At 39.3% G+C, this 27,473-nt stretch overlaps 2 protein-coding genes across 5 annotated transcripts in view; one reads left to right on the forward strand and one right to left on the reverse strand.

Annotated features, from left to right (window-relative positions):
* METTL6 (methyltransferase 6, tRNA N3-cytidine) lies at positions 1 to 21,316 on the reverse strand. 4 transcript variants are annotated; one of them, XM_061586404.1, is made up of 7 exons: positions 20,992 to 21,316; positions 20,163 to 20,204; positions 16,002 to 16,377; positions 13,811 to 13,945; positions 3,203 to 3,373; positions 1,244 to 1,385; positions 1 to 329 (listed from the first exon to the last, which is right to left on the reverse strand). In XM_061586404.1, the coding sequence occupies exons 3-7, from the start codon at positions 16,356 to 16,358 to the stop codon at positions 181 to 183; spliced, it is 954 nt and encodes a 317-aa protein (XP_061442388.1). In that variant the 5' UTR covers positions 16,359 to 16,377; positions 20,163 to 20,204; positions 20,992 to 21,316; the 3' UTR covers positions 1 to 180. The 4 variants fall into 4 exon arrangements, with proteins under 4 accessions (XP_061442388.1, XP_061442386.1, XP_061442390.1 ...); XM_061586402.1 differs by having other exon boundaries at positions 20,673 to 21,316; XM_061586406.1 differs by lacking the exon at positions 20,163 to 20,204.
* Positions 21,051 to 27,473, forward strand: part of EAF1 (ELL associated factor 1) — a 12,288-nt gene continuing 5,865 nt past the window's right edge. Inside the window, exons 1-4 of the mRNA XM_061586407.1 lie at positions 21,051 to 21,309; positions 23,544 to 23,638; positions 24,774 to 24,910; positions 26,575 to 26,744. Of these exons, the coding sequence (XP_061442391.1) occupies positions 21,207 to 21,309; positions 23,544 to 23,638; positions 24,774 to 24,910; positions 26,575 to 26,744 (505 nt within the window). The 5' untranslated portion in view covers positions 21,051 to 21,206. The remainder of the gene's footprint in view (positions 21,310 to 23,543; positions 23,639 to 24,773; positions 24,911 to 26,574; positions 26,745 to 27,473) is intronic.

Genomic DNA, 27,473 nt, shown 5'->3' on the forward strand with positions numbered 1-27,473 from the left:
TGTTCACACCCATTCCTTTATTCCAAGGGCCGTTCACTTGCAGCAAAGGTAAGAAAACAACAAGGCAGCAGCTTGAGCAAATATGGAGTCAGTCACTCTGGTATGCCAGCAAAGGAAAGACATTACTGTGAAACATTCATATCCCAGCGTAAAAACAGACCAGCTGCCAATCAAGAAAAATCATGTTTCCCTTTGTGGCTTTTGAAATTTGCTTTGGAGAAAAACCCTTGGCACACACAGGTCTTCCTTCTTGTTCACAGTCTCTCGCAGCACATATTCGTTGACCACCTGCTCATATCCCACAGACAGGAAAAGTTCAGCCAAGAAGTCTGAAGAGAAGACAGATAAAGCAGTCGTCAAGTCTGGATGGGAAGTGCAAATGTGAGATTACAGCACTTAACTAGACAGGCTTCTCTTTTCAAAACAACCCTGCCAAAGCTTTTGTCTTTTAATATCAGAACCAGAAGTCTGTAGATACCATAAAAGGTTTTGCAGTAGGCAACTAAAAAGAGAGCAATTCAGAATTGGGGGGGGGGAGAAAAAGGGCTATAGGCAGTTCTCAACTATTAGCCTATTAGTAGCTGACAAAATCACAAATTTCATAAATAGGCTTGTTCTCTCCTTCTCAACTGGCTGGGCTTTACAGTGAACAAAATTGTAATCCAAATTTGGTAAGTGGCCTCCCAAAAACTGTAATAACATCTCATCCTCAATAGGCTTTGATTTAAGGCCTTTTATGTATAAGTAGCAAGTCTACTAGAATTATTCGGCCTTGTACTGCATTATGACGGCATCAACCCCAGCCCTAGCACTTGCCCCCACGTCTGTCTGCAGCATTAAGACTGCTACTTTGCTCTGATGTGGTTTTGCTGGCACATCATATCTGAAATACTCTACTCCACCTCACGTCATCAAGAGCCAGAGACTGTAGGAATTGTGAAAATAAATTAGGGAAACACTGTAAAGCCCAATGCACAGTACAAATGCTAAATGAATGACTACTGAATCCCATGATTCATACTTGATAAAAACCATGAAGCCATACAAGCAGAGATGTTTATATCAGTTTGTATCTGTTTTGGATTTTAAATTGTTCTTATAGATGTTTTTAGGATGCTTTTATTATTAACCACTTCAAGGTGTCTTGTGAAGCAAGTCATATATTAAATGGAGGGGGAATGAAATAAAAATGCAATAGTTCAAGGATGCAAAGTATAAACAAAGCAACAACCAAAGGACTCACCATCTGTGAAAAAGTATGATCTGGTTCCATCTTGTCTTACATAGAAGTTTTCTCCAAGCTTGTTGGCAGACTTAAACCGTAGCATTGCATGATCATAGAGACCATAATCTCTGAACAGCACACTTTTGCCTGGTTTTAACACCTGACAGACAAATAATGTTAACGCACAAGTAAAACAAACATTGTAAGAAACACGGTCCTACATCTAAAAATGGAACATTTTGCATCATGAGGTTTGGTTGTTTCAGACATTTTTACAATATATCGAACACACCAGAATTCACCTATTAACTAGCGACCCGCTGACATTTTTATCAGACACATCATTTTTACCTTTCCTACCTCTAGATGTGCCTTTTTCTGTCTTCCTCTTCTCTCCCCTTCCTTCACTCTCAAGAGGATTATCCTGAAACCACTGATGTGGACTCTAGTCCACAAAAAAGGAATGCCAAAATAAGTTAGTATCTTTATGGTGCCACAAGACTGTTTTCACGTAACACAGTGATCCTAGTTGTGGGCCAGGCCTACTAGTTTGAAGCAGGTTGTTTAAAGGACAATCTTGGTGATCCATAGTCCAAGAGATTTAAGATATACAGGTGATATTACGCCTCTGTCAGTCATGGAACACCACTATAGTCTACCCCACCATGACTTGTCTTCATCAGCAGGCAAACTGCAAAGTTAATATCAAACACAGTAGTTATTTTACTTCTACCATTACAATGTTCTTTGTAAAAGTTGCCTCTGAATGCTGTTGTTATAGTTATACGGGAAAAAGATCTGGCATCGTTTCTCTAAAATACATTTCAGAGCCCCCAATTAGTTACATTTCAGACTGCAAAATTAGTTTTTATTTGTTTGAACACAAAAACAGGAAAGGGTAAGGTGGTCATAGTATTTTACATGCAAGTATACACTGATGGAATGCATTGCTGTGTTTCCATGAAATACCCCAAGCTCTTCACATTTTTTAGCCCACAAAAGACAAATAAATCATCTCAAAACTTTAATTTCTAACACACATTGTCTGATATACTGTATCTATTGATTATATTCAATAGATGGTGGTATCGGGCACAGCATTCACCTTCTTGAGAATTTTAGTTTAAATATAAGCTTTCTGGCTCTGACGGTTATAAAAATATGCTTGGATGTACTGGAGCAACACCTGCTGAAATATCAAAAGCCAAAGAGAGGATCCCAGTAAGATTTTCAAAACTGGGGAAACGGTAGGGCTTCAGTGTCCTGCATAACTCACTGCCCTTCTCCAATGACTAGCAAAGGTGAAATTAAACAAAATAAGGGAAATCATGTAAATTTGTTCAGATTGTACAAATGACACATGTTGCAGAATTTGGCTTTTCTCAAAGCAGAATTCAAATTGCCCAGGTTTCCCTTTTTATTTTTTAAGTGAAGGAAACACATGGACCTGATGCCACCTCTTGCTTTCTCATTATGCAGTTTAGGGCTTTTTGTAGTTACACAGATGCATAAGCAAAAAAAGGAGGAAGGAGGATTCCAGGTTATAGAAATTTAATATATTATAAGCCCAACGCATGTCAGAAAAAATCCTTCTTCAAGGACATGTTTTTAACAACTGTTCTCAGATCCAAGATATCCAGCTGTAACTCCTGTTGCATGTCAGTGGTGCAAACCCAGTTTTGAGGTTGTTTTTCTACACAGATGTGTCAATTATGCACAATCTAGATAGTCACAGTAATGGCCAGCAACAACTTCTAGGATTGCTTATGTGATCTTCCAGCTGCTATAACCCTATAAGTTGCCACTAGCCATCTCTTTGGTAGCCCAGATCACTCAGCAGACAAATTCAGGGTTGATCACATGGGCACAAACAGATTTTGGGTGAAGTAGGCAGTAGACAACAAATGTGTAGCAACTTTTCAGAGCAGAAAGGTCTGGTAATTTTATGGCAGGCTTATTTAATACATGCTTGCTTACTTTATAAATATTGCGCAAAACTAGATGCATCTTCTCAGGATGAACAGCAGAAAGTACAAATATTAACATCACAACATCCACAGAATTTGATGGCATGTTTTCCAAAAGGTCATCTTTGGTAAGGTCACACTGGAATGCTTTGCATCTCCGGGCATCATATAAAGGATTTTGCTATGAAATGAAAACGTTTTTCCTTTAGACAAGAAACATTTGCAATCAAATGCTGTTTTCACTTGTTGAAATGAAGACTTTGAAAAGTTTCCCAGAAAAGGATGAAAGAGCAAAAGAACAATCATTAGTCAAGATATTTTACAAATGAACTAGAATTTTAGGCCATCATTCCAAATAACAATTTGCAAACATACATTCAGTTGGGGCTTATTTTATGGTGTCTTGTTGGGGTTTTTTTGCAGAAGGTATGATAACGAATTGCCTTTTGAACTTAACAACTAGTCTCATACATAGTCAGTATCACTGTGGCAAGAAAAGGAAGCTTCTTACTGTACATGTAGTTTTCTCATCATCAGCCAATATTTGGGGCCTTATAACTTGAGGTCAGTTTTAATAAACTGATCATTTGACAACCTATCTTCAAATATGCTAGGCTGATTTGTTTCAAACATTTCAATCTAGAATGATAAATCTTCAAAATTCAAGACCACCTTTTCTTTTAGAACTGTAATTTTAAAATCTGTCTGCCTCCCAGGAGTCTGTAACTTGGTAATAATCTCCTCCTTGACATAAAATTTCCTTTGTAATATGAAAATAATATATATAATGCTTGTAACACCACAGATATATACGAGTTACAGCAAGGTTAGCCTAGATTTGCAAGTATGATTAAAAAGCAATAGCTTTGAATATTTTCTTTCAGTTTATCTGAACATATTCTGGTATGTCCTATGCAATGTAATGATTAAGGCTGCAGAAATGTATGCTTAATATATGTGGCTAACAAAGGAACAACATCAACTTCTCTGTGGCTTTAAAAAAAATTCACCGCAGAGAACTTGATGTTGTGGTTGTGAGGATTTTTGTGCTCCATTTCTAAAATGTTTGAACAATACTGTTATTTATTGTTTGACAGCTGTTAGCAACTAACGAGAAACCTGATTAGTATGGCAGAACAGAAATATGGAAATATATACTTTTTAAAAATATATATAAATTGATATTTTTGTTACACATCCTGAAAATCTCTCTTATACACAACTATTTTTTTTTTTCAATAATTTTTATTCAGATTTTCATAAAACATACAAGACAAAATCATAAAACATTCAAAGACAAAAAACAAAATCAAAAATAGTTAAACAAAAAGAAAAAAAGAAAAAAAAAAACAAAAATAAAAAATAAAAAGTAAAATATTGACTTCCCATTTGTCAAAGATCAAATCAGTTATAAGTCTATAATATATAACAATCCTGTCTCTTAAGTCATATTATAAAATCACTTTCCTCCAGTAGTTATCTTACTTAATCATCAAATCTCATAAACATTACTTTATTCTTTCCACAAAAAGTCAAAGAGAGGTTTCAATTCTTTAAGAAATATATCTATCAATTTTTTTTTTCCAGATAAGCATATCGATTAATCCATCTCATTACTAATTATGATAATCTTATTGTCATAACCATAGTCAAAATAAACATTTCAATTAATCCATCACATCAGAATCTGTTAGGATCAATAATTTCAGTAGCCATTGTTCTATTATCTCTATTAGTTCCATTTTCCATCTTCCATCTTCAGTAGTCTTGTTAAGTCCAGTAATTTCAATATCCAATCTTCCATTATCAGTATTCCATAATAATCTTGCTGTCAAAGCCATAGTCATATAGTAAGAGTCTGATGGGGATTACCTCTATCCCAAATATTTTCTTGCCATCCATTCTGAATAGGTTGCTGAAATACTGCTGTAAAATCATATCTCTGTTCTTTTTTTCAAAATACACTGGGTCATCTCTTAAAAGTTTTTCCATTGTCACATGGCTGCAGTTAATTCCATAGATTTTCTCTATATTGGGCTCCATCACATCATTCCAGTCCAGAAGATTATCCATGCCATTGATAACTTTATCTCTAGAATCTTCATTCATTTCTTCAGAGATAACATTGAGTTCCAAACAATAGATTTTATTTCTAAAGTCCATAGACTCCAAATCTTGTTCCTGTTCCACGTTGGTTCCAATCTCCGGGATCTCCTCTCTCACAGGGACCCCTATTCCAGTCTCCAGGGTCACCTCTCTCACAGGGACCCCTGTTCCAATCTCTGGGGTCTCCTCTCTCACAGGGACCCCTTCCAGGGTCACCTCTCTCACAGGGACCCTTATATCTTTAATCTCCTGCTTCATTTTACTCAATTCAATTTTCATTATCTCAATCTCATCCATTATTTTCTGAAACATAGTTATTTCCAGATTTTCAGCCACTTTCTTAATTGCCATTTTAAAAGAAAAATATAGGAAAACCACTTCTTATTTCAGCAACAATTGGGTTAATACTCCAAACTTGGTGACATCACAGTATAAACAGAGCAGACAGCCTTATCTCTCCAATAGTTAAGTAAACAAAATGCAGTTCCCAGGATCGAAACAATTAATGGCAATCGTCAAGAAACAGATTCGTCAAAATAAAATAGACCAAAAAGAGAGTAGTCTCAAAACAGTATAATATTTTTCAAAATAAAAATCTGGAATAGAAATCCCTCTTCTGTGTATATCTTTAGAATGCAAATCCAGGACAGCTTTTTGCAACAAAAACAGAGATAAGCTATTAATTAGTGCGTAGCAGAGAGAAGTTATGGCTCCCCAGTGAGATGTCAAAAACTGATCAATCTGGCAAATCTCTTTTAAACAGCAACAATTTAAGTCAAGTAAAAGAAAAATATAGAAAGAAGGGTGCTTGCCTGTTAGTGCGTTCTCTCTTAGAAGATAAGGTGAACGTTCGCTTTATCAGATAGAGCTTGCTGTTAAAAATCCGCCCCACCTTCGTCGGCTGGACCTCGTCCCATAAATTAATGAGATCTGGTCGTCCCAACAAAAATAGGCTTTGAGGTTAATCTCTTCGTTTCTCCCTACCCGGGAGAAGTTTAATCAGTCAAAAAAAAAAGAAAAAACTGACTGATATATCTGAGTAAGCTTCTTTTGAGGCAGGAGCCCGTCTCAAAAGCAGGCACAGGCTAAGTCACCCTTCCCGGAAGTCTCTTATACACAACTATTAAAAGCACAGGAACACTGTCTTCTTATGTATTTGGCCACCCTATCTCTCTGTAAAAAGGGGTGACCGATTTCTGTTCAAGCCTGATATTTTTAGTTGCATGATGTCTAATTGCTTACAACACAATAAACATTCCAAATGAACAACAGACTCTCTTAGCAGTGTTCATGCTTGCTTATCTCAACATGAAATAGGGAAGGAATGAGACAATGCCTTGCGCTCAATTCCACGCACGATGGGGTTCCAGAATAAATTTTCATCACTGATCATATAATCAAATGCAAAGGCTAGAATGAGTTAAGACACATTTCGTTAAGCCTGGTATAGCAACCCATTAAGGAATTGCTAAGTCAGGCTAACCAAATCTGTGAATGAATATGAAGTGAGAAGAGCAGTGCATTGGATCCTAAACAACAATTAATTAGTATTCCTAATCCTTACAACAATAATTTATTTCAGTCATTGACCAGATACATAGAATACAAAAAATAAAAACCAATAAAATGCAATACAATTTAGAAATAGTACATCCAATCAAGATTTTACAAGCATTTGACCTGTACCTTCCTACAAGAAATAGAAGCCGCAATATATTTGGCGACTTTATATGTAACTTGTGGAGAGTAATCTCCCAATAAATAATCAGCATAAAAGGATTCTGGTCTACCTGGGAAGGAAATTAAAATAGGGGAAATTAGCTGTTGCCTTAGATCACGATAAAAAGAGCATCTCAATAGAACATGCACATTGGTTTCAGTTTCACCTTCGCCACAAGGGCAAATTCTATCACTGTATGGGACTTTATTAAACTTGCCCTCTAAAAGGGCAGAGGGGAGAGTATTCGTCCTCACCAGAGTAAAAGCCCTTCGATACTTAGGGAGTGTCAGATCCATTAGATAGGGCATGGGAGAAAAACATCTAGGATTGTACCTATGTTTTCTTACAAGCATCAAATGGTGTTGGAAATCTATGTCTTTGATGCGTTGCCGGATGACCACTTGGGCTGTGTCAAGGCCCATTTTTAGAATTATCGGGACAGAGAAGCCCAAATTAGCTATTTTATCTAAAATCTGCTTTTCCCATATTGAATTAAAATCATCGACTAAAATAAAAGGGGAAAGACCTTTTGGCTCAAAAATCAGTTTTAACCACGCATTTATTTTAAGGGCCCAAATGCATGATTCAACAGATTGCAATCCCGTTTCTAGTCTCAAAATAAAACTAGGTATACAGGTAGAAACAGCTAAAACAGCTCTCATAAAAGTGTTTTGAATAGATTCCAGAGCCGAAAATTTCTCAGAGATGAAAATTTGAGAACCGTATAGCAATTGGGGAATAATTTTCGCCATAAATATTTTAACAACTGATGGGAAGGATTGGCCACCTCTCTGATAGAAAAAGGTCATTAATGCCTTCATAGATCTTTTTGCATTTAAAGCGGCTACACCAGTCTGCAGCCGAAAGGATCCCGAGGCTTGAAAAGTTATGCCTAGATATTTATAATTATTTACCTGCTCAACTGCCTGGCCATTAATACGCCAGAGATGTTTTGTTTTCTTTTTGGAGAAGACTATAACTTTTGTTTTTGCATGATTTATGGTTAAAAATTCTGAAGAACAGAAAGATGTTAATGCGGCTAGTAAACGCTTTAAGCCGATGGGAGTCCTAGACATTAAAGCTATGTCGTCCGCGTATAATAATAGAAAGCGCGGAGTTCCAGCTAACCTTAGAGGGTGCGACACAATAGGAGCTAGCTTGGATACAACATCGTTAATGTAAATATCAAATAACAGGGGCGCTAAAGGGCAACCCTGTTTTACACCTTTAAAGGTGTAAATGGGGTTTGAAAGATGTCCCTTGTTGGAACATCTAACTTGGAGTGATGTATTTTCATATAGGCCCCTTATTAATGCTAGAAGACGTTTATCAATACCTAGATTGTTTAATTTCTCCCAAAGTCTTATTCTGGATACGGAATCAAACGCCATTTTTAGATCAATGAACGCAACATATAGGGCGTTACCTTTTCTGGTGGTGTATTTAGTTATAAGATGGTGCAGTACAACAGCATGATCCGTTGTGGAGCGACCACTGCGGAAATCAGCTTGCTCTTGTGCTAAGATGTCATTTTGATCTATCCAGGTTATAAGCTTCTTGTAAAGATGTGCAGCATAGAGCTTGCTGATTATGTTAAGCAGGCTAATAGGCCTATAGTTGGCCGGGTCAGAAAATGAGCCTTTTTTATGAATAGGAATAATAATAGCTGATTTCCAATCATTAGGAATCTGCAACGAAGCATCAATGTATGTAAAAAGGGTTGCAAGAATAGGAGCCCACCAAGCTGCGTTGGATTTATATATTTCGGCGGGAATATTATCAGGCCCAGGTGCTTTGTTTGATTTTAACGCAGCTAGAAGCTCAAGTATTTCTTCAGTTGAAACTGGAGGCCAGTTCGGAATTTCATCTACCGGACCGAAAGGTATGGTGTTTAAACCATGTCCTGTCTGATATAGTTCCCCAAAGAATTTTTCCCAAACCGTTGATGAAATGCAACAGTCGGGTTTAGCATAAGGCTTTGGCCAATGATGTGCTATAAGGTGCCAGAAAGTAGAAGGATTTTTCAGTTTAGAGGCCTGTAGCAGATGCTGCCAAATGACTCTTTGTTCTAAACTCTTTTTCCTTCTTATTAGTTGTTTATATTGTTTTTTCGCTATACAATATTCCTGTAAGGAATCTGGAGATCTGTTTGCTTTATAAACCTGGTGAATAGCAATAAGTTGTCTTTTGGATGCGACACATTCATGGTCGAACCAGGATCTAGATTTATAGACTTGACTAGTTGGTTGTTGTTTGGAGTTGGTTAAAAGGACCGTTTGGAGCATAAGAATTAGTTGGTGGAAATGACAAACAAGAACATCTGTCTGAGAGGATAGCACAATTTGTTCCTTGATAGTTTGAAATTCAGATGAATTTAATCTGACTGCTATATCTTTTTCCAATTTAGGAGCCCATTTAATCCTACCTGGTCGTGTCATCATATCTTTTACTGCGGGAATTTGTTGCCTCAAGTGTAAGGAACAGTCGTCGGAGGAAAATACAATAGTTATTAAAGAGTGGTCGCTATCTAATCGATTTATTACTTAACAATTAGCCACCCGATGGAATAATTCTAAGGAGACAAATACTAGGTCGATCATGGACGCTCCCCTGGGGGATACCATCCAAATCACCCTCAGTACGCCCATTTAGGAGTATTAGGTTTAGCTTTACTGCTAGCTGGGTTAAAAGGAGCCCTGCATAATTCATACCTTTTATCTTGAGATTGCCTAGGAGGGATATTGGGCAAAAGATCTAAAGGACAAATCTCCATTTGATATTTATTGTATATAGTTTCATCCGACGGGCCTACTCTCGCATTAAAGTCGCCTGCTAAGAGTATCAGCGAGTCAGGGTAAGTAAATGATAAATTAACTAAATAGGACTCGAGTGATTCTATTTTCTTTATGGCACTGTTTTTGTCACGACTGGGGGGTATATAGACATTAACCAACAATAATGAAAAATAGGCAAATTTTAAAATTGTAGCAACTGCCAACTCGGGCAGCGATACCATATTAATGGTTGCTGCCTTAATTGTAGTTATTAGTGTACAAATGCCTCCTTTAGGACGACCACCCCTATTACTAGGGGTAGCATCCATATGGTGTGTTAAATAACCGTCTAGGATTATATCCCCTTCCGTCCAAGTTTCCTGTAAGAAGATGATGTCAAATTGAGATAAGGAACTCATAATATTAGGGTCAGTAGCCTTCGTTTTCCAACCCGCCACATTCCAGGAAGTAAACTTCAATTGGGCGGAATTAGATACAGATCATTGTCAGGTGGGCATAGAATAATGACCATTAATGTCAACATTTCTTGCAAGTTGAGATAAAGGATCGAGGTTCAGAGTATCAACCTCCATTTTGTATGAGTCGATTGTCAGGACATTAGATATGTTCCAAGGTTCAACATTAGTTGACCTGTCCAGTATTGGTTCGTTAATTTCCAAAGTCTTTGTTTTTTCTTTTAGGTCAGTCAATAGGTTTTCCAATCTATTAGTGATTTCCAATTGAGCCCCCTTCGATAAGTGTGTAAAAGTCTCTAGAAGATGGCATTCTTCTGGTATGAAGTCATTGACCACATAATTGGTGTCAGTCTCTAGACATTGAATGGTATGATGATCAAGGAAATTTGTGGTAGATATTTTTGACTCATTAACAGGTGATAATACAACCTCCTGGCGGATGGTATCTCGGAGAGTTGCTTGATCCTGTCTTTTTAAAGTTGGAGTGTTCGTTGTTTTATTTTGAGATGGAATAAGGCTCAAAGGGGGAGCGGTGTTCTCAAAAACTCTTGAAATCAGTAGATCATAGTTTAAGAACAATTGTCTATTTTTATACAAATTTCTTACGAGGTTTTTATTATGAAACGTAACTATGGCTCTCGCCTTTGTATAGTTGTAAAATAGATATTGAACCCGGGCAACATCCTCTATCTTGAATAGATCGGGCTTAATGTTTTCCATTAGATGCCAAAAATGGGATCTTCGTTCTTGTTGAGTTAGATAACCTTTGGGTTTCGGAAAATTTATTATTGCTATTTTAGCCGGATTAAGAATCAGTTTCCAGGCTTTATAACTTTGATTGACTTGGAATATGCTTTTTTCTAGCATTGCTTCTTCATGTTGAGTTATAATTTCTGGACAAGTCTGACTCATTTTTTCCTTGTTACTAGAAATCTGGTCCATCTCAGGCATTTGAACAGCAGACATCAGACTAATGGAATTAGCCTCCTTGATTTTTCTATTCTTGTTCTTCCTTTTCTTCTTCAATTTTTTATTTTTGAGATTTGAAGGGTCTGCTAAATTCAACAGCCTTTTGAAATTCATGTGACTTTTGTGTCGGGTTTTTGACGATTTTAGGTTTTTAGGTTTCTTAACTTGATTGGTGATAGGAGATCTCTTCTTCTTCCTCCTTCTCCCCACTAAGTGGCAGAAATCTTTGCGTTTTGTCTGGGTTGCTTGAGTTATTGTCTTGGGTGTTGTTTTTTCTTCATTTATGTTAAAATCTTTTTTAATAAAATATTGCATTAGTGTTGTGATAAGAGAGTTTGATTCCGCAACAAATCTTGAGATCAAGGATAACGATTGAGTTACCACTTGGCTCCAAGTTTCATTAAGAGGAGTTAATTTTTTATTAATAGAGATCTTCTCGTCAGCATTGCCTTGTTGCATAATGAGGGCTGTTGAGGGCAATAAATCCGATTCGACCATAGGTCTGGGAAATTGAGATAATGTACTGGACATCAGCTGAGACCGACTCTCATTCATAGGTACTGAGCAGAAACTGGGTACCTCGTGGACTTTTGGCTCTTTTGGTTGCACAGAGGGTGACAAAAAGCTGTAACTAGATACCTCATAAGAATATGAGGACTCAAGTGGAGGCATTGAGCTAGCTGTACTTATTGCTGTATTATTAAGCTCAAGCCTGGATTGCAATGAATTTTGTTCTTCCTCCGCCTCTTCCAGTTCTTGAGCTAAATTTAATAGCCCAGCGTCATCGTTATTTAGGTGCCAGAGAGAAAAATTAGTTAAAGTCCAATTATTAATTGTATTCTCACATTGTGTTATATCATTGCTCTCCTCCTTAGGAATATTTTTAACAATGCTTGGACTACTTGCCCTTGGGTGGTAGTATTGCGTTATTTTTGCTTGCTTCCTTCTGGCAGGTAATATCCACTCTTCATTATTCAGCATAATGCCTAAGTCTTTGGATTTTTGTCTTGTTAGGACCATGATAGCAGTTAAGTGATTTTCAACACTAAAAGTAGCTTTGTTTGCCCCACCCTAAAAGCAGCAAAGCTAACAGATTCTTAGAATTAAATTCTTAGAGTTCTCACTAGTTCACAGTCCTCCAAAGAATAAGCTTCATTAGTCTCTTCAATAAGCTTCATTAGACACTTGGCTCGACTCCTGGAAGAATCCAACTACTAGGAATCAGATAAGCAACATCTCCTTTACATCTTCTTCTCCTTTACATCTTCTTCAGGTGAGGCAGTCGACGTGAACCGTTGCCTGGCTGCGACAATGGACTGGATGAGAACTAACAAACTGAGACTCAATCCTGACAAGACTGAGATGCTGTTGGTGGATGGTTTCTCTGATCGGATGGTGGATATATACCCTGTCCTGGATGGGGTTACACTCCCCCTAAAGGAACAGGTGCGTAGTCTGGGAGTCATCTTAGACTCTTCCCTCACACTTGAGGCTCATGTAGCCTCGGTGGCCCGGAATGCGTTCTACCAACTTCGGTTGGTAGCCCAGCTACGTCCCTATCTGAGTAAGGAGGACCTCTCATCAGTGGTACATGCTATGGTAACCTCGCGTCTGGACTACTGCAATGCGCTTTACGTAGGGCTACCTTTGAAGACGATTCGGAAGCTACAGCTAGTGCAAAATGCGGCAGCCAGACTGCTAACAAGAACTAAGCGGTCTGAGCATATAACACCTGTGCTAGCCCGTTTGCACTGGCTTCCAATATGCTTCCGGGCCAGATTCAAAGTGTTGGTACTTACCTATAAAGCCTTATACGGCGCGGGACCACGATATCTGTCGGAACGCCTCTCCCGATATGAACCGGCCCGTACACTATGGTCTACTACGAAGGCCCTCCTCCGGGTTCCGACTCATAGGGAAGCCCGGAGAGTGGTGACAAGATCTAGGGCCTTCTCAGTGGTGGCCCCCGAACTATGGAATGGTCTCCCCGAGGAGGTGCGCCTGGCGCCGACACTAACATCTTTTCGGCGCCAGGTTAAAACCTTTCTCTTCTCTGAGGCATTTTAATTCCTGTTAATTGTAAATTATTATATTTTGATTTTAGACTGTACAGTTTTGTGTACAGTTTTGTGTTATTTTTATTGTATTTTTAATGTTCACCGCCCAGAGAGCTGTTGCTAGTCGGGCGGTATATAAGCTTAATTAAATAAATAAATAAACCTAGCGTTTGAAGAGCAGACGCCGGAGTTTACAATTCCAATTCCATTTCCAGTAAGGGTAGGAGAGTTTAAAATGCTTCGTTTAAGATAAGTTCTATTTGCACTTATTTGAATTCTAAAAAGTTCTAAGGAGAATACAAACTTTTTGTTTTAGGATGGAGGAGAGATTATCCCGACCTTAGTAGCTCGTGGCCATCTTCCTAATCCTAATCCTTCGTACAATCTGTCTTCCTTCTCTTTTCCCTTCTCTGTTTTATCACTCACTTTTTTAAAAAATAAGGAAATACTTTCCCCCTTTTTTAAAAAAAACAGTATGCACCTGTTGCCTGGGAGAAAGAAAAACATCTCACTAACCTTTACATATTCCACAGCTCGGGGAGAGAAATCACAGGCATAAGCGAAGATATTCAAATCCTCTTCTAAAAGTGGAAACAAACAGTTCCCAACACCACAGCCTGCTTCAAGAATCGTCAGTTTCTGATCTTCAAACTGTTGGTGGAGAAGCAATTATATTTCGTACATCCTTTCAAAGCAAAATAAATCATTAAGTAACTGCAGTGTTTTCAGAATCCTGGTCCAAACGTATTATTTGCAGTTTAGTGTTAAGTTTTATCACCCTGGAAATAGTTCATGAAAAAGGAAGGGGGAGAGGCACCAAAGGGACGGTTCATCAGTTTGGGCTCTCCACAAGAATGCCACCCTCTCTTTTGCATTTTTTTTTGCTATGTTGCTATTGTGGAAAAGGGGGTGGGTGGGAGGTATTTGTGGTGGATGCTTGTGTGCAATTATTCATGCCACTCAGAGCAAGAGCCTGGGTGGATTGGAAAGTAGGGCATTAAATTGCTCGCAAACCACCAAGCGAGAATCTGTTGGCATAGAGTGGGTCCTTTTCAGGTGAGAGACAGGGGGAAGTGAGTGGACGGCCCCACATGAGAGATGGGGTGGGAACTGATGCTAAGGCTATTTGGTTGTTTTACTTGGTTGGATGTTCTGTTTCTTTACCCAGGCACTTGGTTGAATTGGCAAGTGCAATCATTGTCCTCGCTGCTGTTTACTTTTGTTTGTTTTATGATGGAGTGGTTCATTTGTTTAGATTAATTATTGGACTTGTTTTTACAGATTCTGCATGTTTTACATTGTTATATTTCTTTTGTATGTTCTATTGTTATTTTATTTCATTTTTCCCTGCTCTGCGATTGAAATATTCAGTGAAGAGTAGGTTAAAAATACTCACAATAACAACAAAAAACCCCAAAACTCCAACTACAATTTAAGCTATATGAAGCATACAGTCTTCATTATCGAACAGATGCAACCATCCAGGCAAATTAGGCTGCAGTCCAAACCGATTTTGTGTGTGTGTACATGTGTGAACTGGGCAGAGGTGTCCCTTACAGTGATGTCAGAACTCCCAGTGGTCCCCCTTCCAAGCACTAATCAGATTCATACCTGCTTAGCCTCAACATCAGATACACCCAGACCATTCACTAACCTATCCTGGAGGCATCTGAAACACTACTGTTGTCCTGATGGAAAAATTATTATAATTAGAGATGTGATCATCTTAAAAAAAAACCTGGAAAAAAACTGTTTCCCCCCCAAAAAGTTATTCCAGTTTAAAAATAAAAACAACCCCCCAAAACCAGATTTTTTTTGCTGGGTCTTCACATCTCTAATTATAATACTGACTTATTCCACAATCTTCTCGGAACTTCGATTCCAACAGATGCCTTCCGCCTATTTAGATGGGAGATATCTAGGAATCCCACTAGAGAAACGGAGTTGTATTTTTGGATGTAACTCTGTAGAAGACATCGCCCATTATTTGTTGCACTGTCCGCTGTATGACAACCCCAGACAGAAATTCCTGGCCCCTCTCTTCCATCTTTCGCCAGGCAAATGCCCCCAGGAGCTGGTAGTGGAGTTATTGAGCGATAATGTTAAACAGGTGACGGTCTCCGTGGCCAACTTTGCGTTGGCCGCTAGGAAGCTTGGTATGATTTATATCCAAGATTTTAAAGCTTTTAATGTTTTGTAAATGGTTTTAGCTGTGTTTATCTGTTGTTTTATAATTGCTGTATTTTGCGATGGCCTATGGCTAAAAGCAATAATAAATTACTACTACTACTGACTTATTCCACAATCATTGCAGGAACTATAATTATTTTTATGCAGTCTTACACAGATGATTTAAAAAAGAGATGTATGATGCTGAGTAGGATTTGTTAGGTTAAATATTATGTAATTTTGTTTAAATTAAATGAACTATCTGGATTGCTGGGTCTTTTCAAGGCAGTCCTCAGTGCTGAATTTGTGTTTTGTGACTTTGCATTTGTGCAAGGATTGTAATGTACAACTTCCAGAGAAACAGAAAATTCTGTTTATGAGAGTAGGACCTTTGGATATCAAGTAACTGACTGGCCTCTTCAAACATATGTAATTCAAAATAAAGCAAAGATTGACTGTGGCCTTCCAGCTCACAAAAACATTTCTACAATAGCTCTAAGCTGCCCTCTGCTGCTATAGCATACATAAAGACACTCACTTCACGGCAGGCTTTTAATTCCTCAAACTCTCTAGTCATCCAGTGTCTGTCCTTGAAAAAGTTTGTGCTGTTCCTTTTGTAAAATAGATCCCAGTTCTTCTGTGCTTCTTTCTCTAGTTTTTGTTGTTTGAACTCAGATACAAAGACATGTTCGTTGGCCAGCTTCTCGGCTTCTTCAGGGCTAAGTATTCGTGCTTTGCACCCTCTCTTTTGAGAAGCCCCATTTTCAGAAGCTGAGATTATGACATCAAGCTGAGCAAGAGGTGAGTCACTTTGCAGAGGCCTGGATTCATTCATCCTAATTACGGAGGACGCTGCAGATTCAGAGTTGAATTCTTCTTTAATTGCCCACCTCATGTATCAGTCAAGAGCTAGTCTGAGAAGGACAAGAAGAAAAAGGTTATTATTATTAGCAGTAGTAGTATTTTGCATCTTTCATTGGATGTGTGACAAAATGATAAAGGGGCCTTTGCAATGTATCGTTTCCCTCTGATGTCACCATTTGAAAATGCAGCTGAATAAATCTTTGAACAAAAAGAACATGCTCTGAGAACACTGCCAAGGTACAAGGAGGAGGAACAATGTCAGCTGCTGGTGCTACCCGCCCAGGATGGTCTGGTATAGTATTCAAAGTTTAATCCATGCCACAGCCATACAGATGTAGTGTCAGCACTTTCCAAACACTACTACCCTAAGCTATTCTCTGTTCGCATATATATGAATTTCTCCGCCAAACCAGTTCTAAATGGCAAGGAAGGTCAAGGCCCCAGGAGCCATTTCTAAATGCTCCAATATCACACTTTCCAAGCATGCTCTGCCCACACAAATCTCAGTTTTCCTATCATTTGAATGTAATGTTGTTTCCCAACATTCCAAGGTAAAAAAGATCAAGGCCCTTGACATACATTGAAGACGCATGCTGTCTGCTTCTTGTCTGCTACAGCTGGCAGGACAGGTGATAAAATGACTTTTTCCTTGGTCTTGGAATGTAAAGGGAGTGTAAATTCTGGGAATCAATCAGAGCCACAAAGTGGTTATCATTGGCAGCAAATCAGACAAACGTTTTCAGGGCTTAGAGTGTGTGTGTGCAGGCATGCATTACAGTCTCATTAGTAGGGACTGGGCAGCAGAATGCCCACCCCCTTATTTATGTTGTGCATATATGTAATTATTTATGGTAGTCCCCCACCCACCCTCATCACACACACACCAAGAATTTCGGGAATTGAATATTTAAAATAGTGTTCGGAATATTAAAGAGGTTTCCAGCATCTCTGATACAACTAGAACGGCAGCAGGAGAAATAAAAGAACCACATTCCTTTACACAAATGTAACGGAACACCTCACACAATGACTGGGGAGCAGGCCCATACCACCCTGGTAATCGTGTGATGCTCCCTTCAAGTGAATGAAGCATGAAGAGGACTTCTATTTCCCTCAAAGAGTCATGAGATGCCTTCATGACTACCAACTTTATTGTGGCATTGGCTTTTTGTAGATGAGAGCACATTTTATTAGACACCTAATAATGGCCAAGGTGTATAATTGGTAGGGGTTGTAAACACCAGGGCGCATAGCAGAGATATTGTTAGAGGCAGTCTATGCCTCAGGTCTTTTGGGCTAGGCCTTGATCTCCAGCCCTTATTTATTTATTTATTTATATTTTTTGCTACTTTGCTTACAGGTGTAGGGTGCTTACACTACAACAGGTGTGGGGAACCTTTGGCCCTCCAGAGGTTGCTGAACTACCCAAGCTTGCTAGGGTGATGAGAGCTGTAGTTCAGCAACCTCTCTAGAGGACAAAAGATTCCCCACTCCTGCACTACACATACAGTGCCAGCGAAGCCCCAGCCAATCACCATCTTAATTTGTCCAGGGGCATACTATGTTTATGCAAATAAGTGTCATGAGCCCAAAGGCTATGAAATGTAAAGAGTAGTAATAGCTCTGCCCTGTATATCTGTGATTTACCTGAAGCTAGTGTGGTGCAGCAGTTAAGAGTGTTGGACAAGGACCTGGAAGACCAGAGTTCAAATCCCCACTCAACCACTGGGTTAAATTGGGCCAGTCACTATCTCTCAATCTAGCCTCCCTCACATGGTTGTTGTGAGGATAAAATGAAGAGGGGGGAAATCAAGTATGCGACCTTGAACTCTTTGGGAGGAAAGGTGGACTATAAATGTAATGATAAACAAATAACTCAGTGGCGATGTTGCTGGGAGCTGAAGTCCAACAATATTTGTAGACAGGGGCAGCAAGTGCCCCCCCCGACTTAGCATACTTTGCCCACCTAGAAATATAGTTTGCCCCTTGTTTCCCCCCCCCCCCGAGATTTTTTTTTTACAGATCATGAACTGGTCATATCGAAAATCAGAGTAAAGCTAAAGAAGAACAACAAAGCACTCATAATGCCAAAATACAATTTAAATAACATCCCAGAAGAATATAAAGATCGAATAAGGAACAGGTTTGAGGCTTTAAACTTAGTTGACAGAGAACCAGAAGAACTATGGACTGAAGTCAGGGACATTATCAGGGAAGAATGCAAAAAGACAATACCTCTTGTTAAAAAGAGAGAAAGACATAATGGATGACTGAAGAAACTCTTGAAATGGTTAAAGAGAGAAGGAAAGCAAAAGCAAAAGGAGATAGAAACACACTCAGAACCCTAAATACAACTATACAATTACTAGTAAAACTAGTAAAACTATTACAATAGTTATTGTATAGAAATAGAAAAAGACGAACGAACAAATTCTTTATTACAGTCATTAGACCAAGTAGAAATAGAAAAGGACAACAAAATGGGAAGAACAAGAGCCCTATTCCAAAAGATTAGAGAAATGAAGGGGAAATTTAAACCATAGGGATGTTGAATAATCAACAGGGGAACAGACTGAATGACCGAGATGAAATAAAAGGAAGATGGAAGCAAAACACTGAAGAACTCTATAAAAGAGATGCAAGGATGACAGATTCATTCACAGAGGAACCAAATGATGAAGAACCAGAAATTTTAGAATGTGAGGTGAAAGCTGCCCTTAAATATTTGGAAGAAACAAATCACCAGGAATAGACGCCATACCAATAGAGTTGCTACAAGCTACTGAGACTGAATCTGTCCAAATTTTGACAAACATTTGTCAATAAATATGGAAAACTAAACAATGGCCCACAGACTGGAAGCATTCAATATATATCCCACTTCCAAAGAAAGAGGATCCCAGAGAATGCAGTAATTACCAAACTATTGCCTTAATATCCCATGCAAGTAAAGTAATGCTCAAGATTCTATAACAAAGGCTCTTGCCATATATGGAGTGAGAAATGCCAGACGTCCAAGCTGGATTTAGAAAGCGAAAAGGCACCAGAGATCATATCGCAAACATACGTTGGATAATGGAACAGAGCAAGGAATTTCAGAAGAAAATCACCCTGTGCTTTATAGATTACAGCAAAGCCTTTGACTGTGTAGATCATGAAGAACTATGGAATGCTTTAAAAGAAATAGGGGTGCCACAGCATCTAATTGTCCTGATGCGCAACCTATACTCTGGACAAGAGACTACTGTAAGGACAGAATATGGAGAAACCGATTGGTTCTCCATCAGAAAGGGTGTGAGACAGGGCTGTATTTTATCACCCTATTTGTTTAATCTGTACACAGAACATATCATACGGAAAGCAGGATTGGACCAAGAAGAAGGAGGTGTGAAAATTGGAGGGAGAAACATCAATAATTTAAGATATGCAGACGATACCATACTCTTAGCAGAAACCAGTAATGATTTGAAACGAATGCTGATGAAAGTTAAAGAGAAAAGCACAGAAGCAGGACTACAGCTGAACGTCAAAAAGACCAAAGTAATGACAACAGATTTATGCAACTTTACAGTTGACAATGAGGACATTGAACTTGTCAAGGATTATCAATATCTCGGCACAGTCATTAACCAAAATGGAGACAATAGTCAAGAAATAATCAGAAGGCTAGGACTGGGGAGGGCAGCTGTGAGAGAACTAGAAAAGGTCCTCAAATGCAAACATGTATCACTGAACACTAAAGTCAGGATCATTCAGACCATGGTATTCCCGATCTCTATGTATGGATGTGAAAGTTGGACAGTGAAAAAGGCAGGTAAGAGAAAAATCAACTCACTTGAAATGTGATGCTGGAGGAGAGCACTGCGCATACCATGGACTGCAAAAAAGACAATTGGGTGTTAGAACAAATTAAACCAGAACTGTCACTAGAAGCTAAAATGATGAAACTGAGGTTATCATACTTTGGACACATCATGAGAAGACATGATTCACTAGAAAACACAATAATGCTGGGAAAAACTGCAGGGAGTAGAAAAAGAGGAAGGCCAAACAAGAGATGGATTAATTCCATAAAGGACGCCACAGACCTGAACTTACAAGATCTGAACAGGGTGGTTCATGACAGATGCTCTTGGAGGTCGCTGATTCATAGGGTCGCCATAAGTCGTAATCGACTTGAAGGCACATAACAACAGCAACAACAAAGCCGTTGCTGTTCGGAGAGCGCAAGTTCCCCGCTCCTGCTACAGACAATACAGAGCTAGACGGGCCAATGGTCCCGACTTGGTATAAAGCGGCTCTCTACAGCTCTACTTTATAGGAAAAACAGAACAGTGGTGGGTACCTAGAGAGGCAGCTCTTCAGTAAGAGCACATGTTTTGCCGGCGGAAGGTCCCCGCTCCTCTGTTTCGATCCCTGGCTTCAAAAGTTTCCCAGGCCGAGATCCTGGATTGTTGCTATACCAGCCAGGACAAACTGTACGGGGCTAAAGGCCTAGGTATAATGCAACAGAAGGCAGCTTCACACGTTCATTTGTTTATCCGCTTTCTCGGGACTCCCAAGGTATTCTGGGCACCCTCAGAGGTAGTTTTGTTTGCCCCGTCGCTCCCCCATTCTCGCGCGTGTAAGCGCCTTTCAGTGACTTCCTCGTTCTCTCGCCTCACCGGCTGCGAAAAAGAACGGCAGTTCCGGGGTCGTTGCTGGCCCTCAGAGCTCGGGCCTGCCTTTCTTTCCCAGACGCGGAGTGGTTTCCCGGTTACACACACACCGCCCGGAAGGGGAAAAGAAGCGAGAGGGAGGTGTCGAAGGGCGGGGGTGGTTTGGGTTGCCGGTGTTGTTGTTGTTGCTGCGGTGGTTGTTTGTAGGCGCCGCCGACGCCATGAACGGCGCGGCGAACCCGCTGCTCGACAAGGAGGAGCATCCGCTGCAGCTGGGCGAGAGTTTCGAGCGGCACCCCAAGGCCTCCTTCCACACCATCCGCTGTGAGTGACCGCCGGCAGAGGCGTCGCTTCGGGCCAGGGGGACGACAGGAAAAGGAAAACGGTCGCCGGCCAACTCAAACCGAAACATGGCTGGAGAATCTGGCAGTGCGGTTTTCGGCACGTCTACTCAGAAGTAAGTCCCATTGAGTTCAGTGGGACTTACTCTGAAGCAAGCGTACATAGGATTGCAGCTGAACTGTGCAATCGTAGCCATGTCTACTCAGAAGAAAGGCCTATTGAATTCAATGGGGCTTACTGCCAGATAAGTGAGGATTGCAGCCTTAGGGCTGTATTCAGCTAAGTCCTATTCAGAGTAGACCCATTGAAATTAATGAACCTAAGTTAGTAATATCTGTTAACTTCAGTGGGAGTACCCTGAGTAGGACTAGCGCTGAATACCATCTTCAGGCTCTAATCGTATGTACCTTTACTTAGTAAGCCCTATTGAACTCAGTGGATCATCCTTGTAAGTAAACATGGAACTGGATTGCACTGTAAAGTACTTTTGGGATTTCAAAACGCCATAATTTCCTTCTGCCCCCTTTCCCCAGCTCTTTTTCATATTGACCCAGCTATTCCTGTGGCCTCACCAGCAGCTGCCCATCCAGAAATGTAGCAGGTGAAGCTTTTCCTGATAAGGAACAGGGGAAATAGTTGCTTTGGGGTGTGGCATGCAGTAGGGCTACTAATAAATACATAAATAAATACTTCTTGTTGGGAGCAGAGTTAGTGCTCTTTTTCTCTTCACCTATTGTTGCTAATGGCTAGAATATATCCCCTTCCTGTTCCTTTGAAATTTGAGGTGCAGAAAATCAAATGGTGACGTCCTGGATCTAAACCCAACCCCTTCTTAATTGCTACAGAATCAAACGGTTGTTAAATGGGCTGAAACAGGGACCAGTTAAAAAGTTGGCAATTCTTTCTGCACATTATCTGGGAACAGATTCTGAATGGGCACATTGCCTGAACTAAGTAATCACTATCCTCTTCACCTACGATGAATGCCTAGAAGAGTTCCTAGCTATTTCTGCAGGCAGAGGGTATGCATCCTTCATAGCTGCATGGGAGGCACAATGAGTAGCCAGGTTCCAACTCTTTGTGCTATTAAAAGCAGGTTGCAGAGATTGGGTGGTGCTTATTCTATTCTGTGAACAGCCTCAAAGGATTTTTTTTGCAGATCAAGCTGTGTTAAAGACACAGGAGCAGGCCAGGCCTTTGTATTTAATTTGAGATGGCAACCCTATGCGAGCTGCTGAGGGCAGTTTAAAAAAATACTTCTATGGCCAGAATCATCCTTTTAGTAGGTACTTAACAAAGCAAGCAAAATATTGTACAGGTTGGCAACTGATACAACTTTTTCCAGTCATGAGATATGGAGCAGATGTCATACAGTTGCTTGACTGGGTCCAATTGTTGGTAGCCTGAAGTGAGTAGGTAGGGTAGTCCCCTTTTATTCCTGGCCTTGTGACATTAACAATATTTTTGACACGAAAAAAGTTAAGTAATTGAAGCTTCTAACAGACTACAGTAGGGCCCCGCTTTTCAGCACTCCGCTTCTCGGCGCTCCGCTAATGCGGCAGTTTTCAATTGTATCCATGGTCACTATGTTCACTATTCCATATGCTGAATTTTTATTCTTACTAAGAGAAAGTAGATGTTTCCAACAATCACATCCTTTAGATGATACCTTATGGAAACAAAGGAAGAGGGATTGTAAACTGCAGAATTTATATTTTTTAAACTAGCTTACAGCATTTTATGATGCATGTTTGTATTCACATTGCTGAAAAAAGGTAAGAAAACACTACAGTACTGTTAAAAGAGACAGGAGAAAGGGCCAGTAAAACAGTTATTTTTCCAATAACAGACAGTACACACACTGCAACTTGAAAAGCTATTGTTGAATAATATTAGAGTTTTTTAAAAAGTGTTATAGCATGAAGATTTGCTGCTGAGAGGGGTAGAGAGTTAAAAGATTCTTTAGGCACCAGCAAAAGGAAGCTTTGTAGATCATGGATAATGACTAGGAAAGAAAAAGGCTTTTAACAAGAGATTTTTATGTAGTAACCGCTCGGGCTTATCAGCTAGCCTTCAAGGTTTCTGTATTCCCTTAACATCCACTATAATAATACATAAATAATAGCAAAGAGGGGGTGAATTTGTCCCAGACGATTGCCAATTAAGAACCCTTTAAAATCCAAGATCTATTTAATGCTAGTTATTGTCCTCCCTAGATGATTTTAAACCAGCATCTATAGACACATCTTGCGAAGGGGAGCTTCAAGTCGGCAAAGGAGATGAAGTCACAATTACATTACCACACATCCCAGTAAGTTTAATGTATGTTGACATGCAAATTTTGTTGTTTCTCCTCCTCTCCCCCCCCCCATATTATACTTCTTATGACTTTTGCTCTGAACTTTTAATCTGTGGCCAAGAAGAACTCTGCATGTGTCAAAAGAACTGAGAACAACTGGTGACCAACAGAGCTGATTTAATGGAAGACAACTGTTCAGTGTCTCATTCTGTAGGGCCAATAATACATTGTCTTGTAATGTGGAGTATATAGTAGGGTTGCCAGGTTCAATCCCTGAGACTGATCCTGTATCTTTAGGAGACGAGAAAGGCAGCCAAGTGCAGGTGTTCTTGCAACACTGTAATGGGAAAAACCACAAGGTGGAATTCTCCCTACCTCCTGCACAACTTTTAAAGATACAGAAGACCTCTTGGTTGCCAGGCCCAGCCTCCAAGAGGTCTTTTGTATCTTTCAAAGTTGGGCAGGGGGAAGGGAATTCCACCTGGTGGTTTTTCCCATTACAGGGTTGCAAGAACACCTGCACTTGGCTGACTTTCGTTTCTCCTAAAGATACAGGATCAGTCTCAGGGATTGAACCTGGCAACCCTACTATATAGTTACTCTAAAATGACATGTATGTTTTCCAGTCTGTATAGATTTTAGTTCTACAGTTGTAGACTACTTTTATAGCCTGCAATTATTTTTTAAGTCCTAAGTAAACCTTCACTGTGTGGCTGAAACCCATATTTGGAAATGCCTACTTGAAAGTATGTCTCCTCTCACTGAGTTTTATAGAATGTCCTTCCCTGTAAATGTGCTGATGTCCTTGTCTTTAAAAACAATAAATAAATAAGTCATTTTTTTTCTGGACATGTGCATATGTATGTATGTATGTATTTATTTAATTACATTTATATCACACCTTCCCTCCAGGGAGCTCAAGGTGGCATACAAACATAGCTTCTCCTCCTCCTGATTTTAACTTCACAACAACCCTGTGAGATAGGTTAGGCTGAGAGACAGTGACTGGCCCAAGGTCACCCAGTGAGCTTCATGGCGGAGTGGGGATTTGAACCCTTGTCTCTCAGGTCCTAGTCTGACACTAACCACTACACCACACTGGCTCTGTTCAGACTTCAGTGTAATCTGTGCTTTTCTTGAACACCAGGGTTCTACTCCTCCAATGACTGTGTTCAAAGGAAATAAGAGGCCATACCAAAAGGACTGTGTACTTATCATCAATCATGATACTGGGGAATACGTGCTTGAAAAGCTAAGTAGCAGCATTCAAGTCAAGAAAACAAGGTAAAAATCACTGACACAAACACACAGGGCTAATTCAGACATGGAAAAACACCACATGGTACAGCCCTCCCTGAACTGAATTGCTTCAGATTGCAGATTTTAAATCCTTACCTATGTTAATATAAATATTCATTAAAATGAAGGGTTTTTAAAAATTTATATAAACCTCTTAGTTTTACTTTTTTAATTAAGTGGTATATCAATCTTGCAAGCTAAATAAATATGTGGAATACTAGCATTTCCAAGAGAAGGCTAGAGCCCTGGTTTGTGGCATGTGCAAGGAATTTTTAAACATGGGAAAGCACCAAAGGGGGGGGGCAACCTTGTTTCTCTTGTAAGTCACATTTCTTCAAGCTTATGTGTCAGGATCTGTATGCTTGTTGTGGGTGGAGCCAAAGCTGCTGATCAGAAGAACCAGAGAGAAAAGTATTCTGAATTTATTAATATGGTATAAAAAACTGGCCTGCTTCAATTTTCACTATGGTTACCACAGGTTATTTTATTTATTTATTTATTAAATTTATACCCCGCCTAATGGCCAACAGGCCCTCAAGGCGGCTTACAAAAACACAAATATAACAACACATCATAATACATCAATATAATAATGCAATTCTCAAAATTAAATAACAAATAACATTATTAAAAGAAAAGAAAAATTTAAATGTGTCATGATAAGAGAACCACATTCAGCCAGGGTTTTTATATTAGAATTCTTAATCCTAAACAGGCCTACTCAAAAGTAAACCCCGCTGGATTTGATGGGGTTATTCCTGAAAAAGTGTACGGAGGATTTTATTCTTAGTATACAGCTACTGTTCTGAAAAGCAAATGAAAGTGAGTCACCTCTGGATTTCGTGTGACACAAACACACATCTATACAAAAATAGTTGTTCATAATCAAATAAAATACTCCCCCTTTCAGTTGTTCTGAAAATACGAAGAATGGGGGGAGGATTTAAAAGCCAGGAAAAATAAGGAGGAAGGAACTTGGATCAGATACTGAAATTGGACAACTTCAGGGGGTGTTGGGGGCCACATAAAATGACATCCAGGCCGCAGGTTGTCTACCTGTGATATATACAGTCTTTCACATGCAGTCTAAGTGGTGCAGTCTAGATAGGGCTGTGTCATTTGCTATTTCTATATATTTAAATTCGAAGCATTCCTTAGATGATGGGTTGTTTTTAGAAATTACTTGAGACTGTTATTTCAAGCAACAGCCAGGCAATGTTTTCACCACCACCACCACACATACACACACACACACACACACATTTTAAGGACCATTGATTTACCTGGTATATGTGAACAAATGCTTAAATGTTGTTCTTCACTGAAAGTGCTTAAATTTAATTAAGTGCTTAAATTTTCATGTAGTTGTTGTTTTTACACAATTCTGATAGCAGAATTTGGATTTTACAGACATTTTGAAAAGGATGGAAGAGGGCAAGGAAATAAAAGAGGAAGTAGAGATGAGGTGTGGTTGGCATCGTGTTTTTAGTGAAGTGATTTTAAGTTGTATTTAATTTTTAATGATGTATTTTAAACTATTGTAATTACCCTGGGACCTTGGGGTGAAGGGTGGGTAATAAATAATATTGATGATAATAATGATGATGATGTTTGAGGTATTATTGTCTGTTCAAAATATTTTGTTTCAGAGCTGAAGGCAGCAGCAAAATCCAGGCCCGAATAGAACAGCAATCTGCCCGAGGCTCACAACCTTCTTCCACCCAGTTCAGAGCTTCTACAAAGTCAGCAGCTGGTCCCAAAACCTCCCCATTGAAAGACAATCCTTCACCAGAGCCTCAGCTGGATGATATTAAGAGAGGTATGGAAGTCATGATGTGTGTTCATCTATGGTTTGGAACTTCGTGGTATAGACACTTGAAATTTTTCAAGAAATACTCTACGAAACCAATTTTATTTATTTTTGGGGTCTTATTTTAGAAAGATTTAAGGAAATAGATTAGTTTCTCACTCTAAATAATTCACATTTGCATTAGACCTTGCCCTAGTAATTTCTTTTCAGCTAACAATGCCCCCCCCCAAAATGGAGGGTTCAAAGCTACATTTCATATAATCTAGGAGTTGTATCCAACTCAGTTTTACTCAGAGTAGACTCATTCAAAATAATGAAAATAAGTTAGTCAGTGGGTCTGCTCTAAGTAGGACTAGCATTAGATACAAGCTTGTATAATTCTGAAGTCCCAGTAAGGAGGATGAAGGTGGATCCGCTCATACTAAAGTGATTTCTCTTCCGTTTATCTACAAAGTAATTCAGTTGGATCCAACTAAGTTTTATTCAGGGGAGACCTAATAGTCATGTCCATTCATTTCAGTGGGTTGACTCTTGAGCATGACTAAAGTTAAGTACAACCCATTAGATACAGTGATATTCTAAACCTGTGAACGCTGTTACTGATACTGGTCAAATAGTTGTCCAATTTATCAACTGCCATTCTAGCAACTAGCTGTTGAATGTGGTTTAAAATAAAAACATCACTAAGCTTTCCAAATTTTAAAAACTTTGGGCCTTATACTTTGATACCGGAGAGAA

The sequence above is a fragment of the Rhineura floridana genome, chromosome 10 (assembly GCF_030035675.1).
Source record: "Rhineura floridana isolate rRhiFlo1 chromosome 10, rRhiFlo1.hap2, whole genome shotgun sequence".
NCBI lineage: Eukaryota > Metazoa > Chordata > Lepidosauria > Squamata > Rhineuridae > Rhineura > Rhineura floridana.

Excerpts from the sequence above, each read along its gene's own strand:
- METTL6 (XM_061586406.1), bottom strand. The coding sequence starts at position 16,358 with ATGAGGTGGGCAATTAAAGAAGAATTCAACTCTGAATCTGCAGCGTCC. Across the intron at positions 13,946-16,001 it reads AATTAAAAGCCTGCCGTGAA|TTTGAAGATCAGAAACTGAC; the intron begins GTGAGTGTCTTT and ends CTCCACCAACAG. Across the intron at positions 330-1,243 it reads ATCATACTTTTTCACAGATG|ACTTCTTGGCTGAACTTTTC; the intron begins GTGAGTCCTTTG and ends TCTTCTCTTCAG.